Source organism: Pygoscelis adeliae, unplaced genomic scaffold (assembly GCF_000699105.1).
Source record: "Pygoscelis adeliae isolate BGI_AS28 unplaced genomic scaffold, ASM69910v1 Scaffold248, whole genome shotgun sequence".
NCBI lineage: Eukaryota > Metazoa > Chordata > Aves > Sphenisciformes > Spheniscidae > Pygoscelis > Pygoscelis adeliae.
This window is the reverse complement of record NW_008825302.1, coordinates 784,717-788,571: the sequence shown is the minus strand read 5'-3', so window position 1 is coordinate 788,571 and position 3,855 is coordinate 784,717. Positions and strand designations below refer to the sequence as shown.

Sequence of the window (3,855 nt, the reverse complement as noted above, 5' to 3'; positions counted from 1 at the left end):
GATCTGGGCATGACGCAGCTGAGCCAGAGGAGTCTGACAACCCCTATGGCCTTCCTGTCCCGCGCAAACCACACCAAGTAGTTTTAAGGGAAAAACAGCCTTCTGGCCAGGCGTTAAAGAGCATGGCGGTATGGCCAAGGGGCCTCAAAGCCCCCTTGCATGATACGGGGCGCAATTTGCCCCTCTGCTGAAGCCCTCTGTTGCTTGCTCTCTAATGAAGAGAGAAATTTTCCAATCCATGTGCTCCTGCTTCTCAGAATTACACAGCTACCAGCTGAATTGGTTTCTATATCCTCTGCCTTTTAAAAATCCCATTACTACCAGCACAGTGGCGGCAACCCATAGGCAACTTCTGTGGTTTAATGATAAAAACTTTGGGTTGGAGACACGTTATTTTTAGGTGGTTGTCTATTAGAAGCAGCGGTGATGTTGCAGTCTATATTCCTCTGAATGCTTTTCAGCTCCTAGCTACTACAGCTGTCAGCGACACAAGAGGTGCCTGACGATGCAGGAAAAAACAACCTGTCACCCTTCAGAGCAGGAAACCGGTTCCTTCATCCCACACCACGACTCACGTGGGAAAGAGAAGTTAAAGCAGAATTATCACAAAGGAACGGAATTATTACAATAAGGACGAGGCATGTTCTGCCCGAGTCTTGCACATGGTCTTTGTATTTATATTGACGAGAGGAAAAATTAAAATCAGCCAAGGAAAGAATACCTTTGAGGAAAATAATGTCCTGTACATTTAAATGTTCTACCTTCACGCTTGTTTGACTGAAGTCACTACAAAACGCCTCAGCATCGCAACCCTGAGCAGAAACACTCCTTTTGTTAACCAGGAAACAGGTTCTTTTATTCCAGTGCCACCAAACAAACCCTGTAAACCTGGTACAGCCGCATTTTTCCCAGCAACCTGACTCCTGCCACCCCTGAATTTAAAGGCTGAGCTTTTCGATGGCAGCTACCACATGTTCGAATCTCTGGCCGGTTCCCTTTGGTGCCCCCCGTGAAGCCGGGCTCCCCAAACCCCCCCTGCCCAGCACCGCTTCACCCTCCCTGGGGTGCGAGCGGAGCATCTCACCTCGGAACAGCACGCAGCCAAACAGCCAGAGGAGCGGATGGACGGACGGAGCCAGCATCTTCTCGGCGGCTTGTGGCTCTGCAGCCCCGCTAAGGCTCTGTCCATCCCGGGAGGGACAAGAGGGCGAGGAGTGATTTGCCTGCCTGGGCTGACTCTCGCAGAGCTTCCTGTTAAAGAATAGAAGGAAACGGGCTGAATCCACAGGGGAACTGTGTTTTTTAGCCCATTATGGTTGGAGAGGATGTGAGACATCGCTTACCGACGGCAAAGGAAACCTCGCCATCAGTTCGTTGGGGGATTCAGCTCTCGTAGCGGGGGAGAGCGGCGGCGCGGTGGGCCTGCCCTGCTTTGGGCCTCGGTAGCTTCTTCATGGTGCTTGGGTTTTTTTGGGAGATGCTTTGTTTGGGGTGAGGATGTGCACCCCAGGCCCAACCCGCTCCGCATCAGCCGTGAAGGCTGCAGGCTGCATTGGTCCTTCCTGGGCGAGGAGCTGCTGGAGGAGCCGGTCCTCCCCTCCCACCTGAGAGGGGATTTCTTAACATCTCCGGGAGGGATCTGGAAATATTTGCTCCTTGTGGGGCCAGGGTAACTCAGCAGCCGGTGCTGCCCCGTGCCCTGCGCCTCCCTGTGCAGCTCCAGCGAGTCTGGGCACCAGGACGTGCTGGCTTTGGGATGCTGGCTTTGGGATGCTGTTTTTCAGTTAGCAGCAGCATCCTTCCCCGCGGGACATATAGCACACGGCAGGCTTTGGCTTACCCTAACCCCAGTTCCTTTGCAAGGGGAGGAACTGGAAAATTGGGCCGGTTCTGCCCCCCATCCAGCCCAGGGGGTTTGGGGCATTTGGTTTCTTGGCCCCGACCTTGTGATGCACTTGTCTATGCACGTCCTGTCTGTCTGTCTGTCTCCTGGTGGCATAGTTTGAACTTCAGAGGTAACAAGAAATGTTTCACGCTGAGGGTGGTGAAGCACTGGCCCAGGTTGCCCAGAGAGGTGGTGGATGCCCCATCCCTGGAAACATTCCAGGTCAGGCTGGACGGGGCTCTGAGCAACCTGATCTAGCTGAAGATGTCCCTGCCCACGGCAGGGGGTTGGACTAGATGACCTTGAGAGGTCCCTTCCAACCCAAACTATTCTGTGATTCTATGATTCTGTGGTTCTAAGTTACCCTATGTTGGATGTGAATGGGTGTTTGGGGGGAGGAGAAGGGTCTTAGTGTTCCCACGTGGGAAAGGCTCCCGTGTCCGCCCGTCTCGGAGGGTCCATGCGGGAGTTCAGGATGCAAATCCACAGGATTGTGTCTCCTGGCTCGAGGGGCTGGTCCAGCCCCCTCCCGCAGCCCCCTGGAAAGCTGCAGAGCCTCGGCCGAGGGCGACGGAGCTGCTCCTTCACTGCATGGAGCACGTCAAGGGGGTGTCATGCTGCCGGCAAGGTCCTTGCTTTCCACAACCAGGAGACGGCAGCAGGAACGGAGGGAGAGATCTCCTGTGCACTGAGCAGCATCTTGCATTTCAGCGGGTCTCTTCAGACACCTCCAAAACCCCAAGCAAACCATCAGGCCAAAAGCAGCCGGCATCCCACAGCAGCCTTTGCTTTTACAAAACCTCGTTTAGCAGCCTCCCCCATAGTTTTTTCTCTCTCTTGCACAGATGTGGTGCTCAGAGATTACGCTGTAGATTAAGGTTTTACTGAATCCTGAAATGAGTGCAAATTCCCAGAAGCTCTAATGTGCGGCCAAATCTCTTCTTGATGCTCGGCTGGATGGGGGAAGAGGCATTTCCCACCCCGTCTTCCCCATGTGCAGGAAAGACAGAGCCCAAATATTCACCCCAGCTTGTCTGCAGAGAGCCTCCAGGTAAGATCAGTGTTGTTTTGGGACAGAAAGATGGGGAGACATGTTTTGTAATGGCTAAAACTCCAGAGGATCCATCTTTTCTGTTCTGAGATGTGCTCGGGCTCACTCCAGGTGGCAGAGGGTCTGACCGCACGGTATCCCTGGACCAGGGGGATGGTGAATGCGTGCAGGGGTGAATGCTGCCGGACTCGAGGGCATCCCTGCAGCCTTGCTCGCACAGCCGCCGTGCGAGGGGAGTTGTGCGAGCACCGACCCAGCACTGGCTCCTGCCTGCGACCCCGAGCGGGTCCCAGGGTCCAGAGCTTCGCCGCGGACTCACACCGCTGCTGGCCATAGCAGCGCTGATGAATGGTCCTTCTGCAGCAGTGGGACCCCCCGGCAGAGAAGATCAACCCTGAGGCTGCATCATCTCTCGGGGCGAGGGTCCTTCCAGCCCGGAGCATTGCGTGGATACGCTTTGCCGGGCTGTGCAAAGAGCTCACATGCAGAAGGGTGATTTTTTTTTTACACCGATTTCTTAACTGCATTAAATTTTAACGCCAAGTGGGTGGAAGGAGGGAGGTTTCCTGCAGTTAGGCGGCCGGGGGTTGCATGTGTGCAGCCGAAGGGGCGGTAGGTGCTTTCTCCCCGAACAAAAGGGTACTTGTCTTGCAGCGGGTGAGAGGAGGGTTGTTTCCGGCAAGGGTGCGTGACAGCGAGGGAGGGGGTGGCGGTGCTGATGTGGCACCGGGCTAGGTAAGGGAGCACCTCTCCTGCCTGCGGGATGAGCAGGCGCTTCCTCCTCTGCCCCCGGGGAATCCCGGGGGGGTGTGGGGCTGAGGCATGACGTGGCAGCCTCCGAGGTGAGTCTGGCTGCACCTACACTGGAGAGCCATCCCGGAGGTTTTTCTGCTGGTCCTGCCGTCAGCTTCCCGGCCTC

General features: G+C 55.6%; 1 protein-coding gene across 3 annotated transcripts in view; it reads right to left on the bottom strand.

Annotated features, from left to right (window-relative positions):
- The window catches only part of ECSCR (endothelial cell surface expressed chemotaxis and apoptosis regulator), a 21,248-nt gene extending 20,061 nt beyond the window's left edge, over positions 1–1,187 (bottom strand). For all 3 annotated transcript variants that reach the window (XM_009330005.1, XM_009330007.1, XM_009330006.1), the window contains exon 1: positions 1,085–1,187. In XM_009330005.1, the coding sequence (XP_009328280.1) occupies positions 1,085–1,142 (58 nt within the window). In that variant the 5' untranslated portion in view covers positions 1,143–1,187. The remainder of the gene's footprint in view (positions 1–1,084) is intronic.
- Between the last annotated feature and the right edge of the window lie 2,668 nt (positions 1,188–3,855).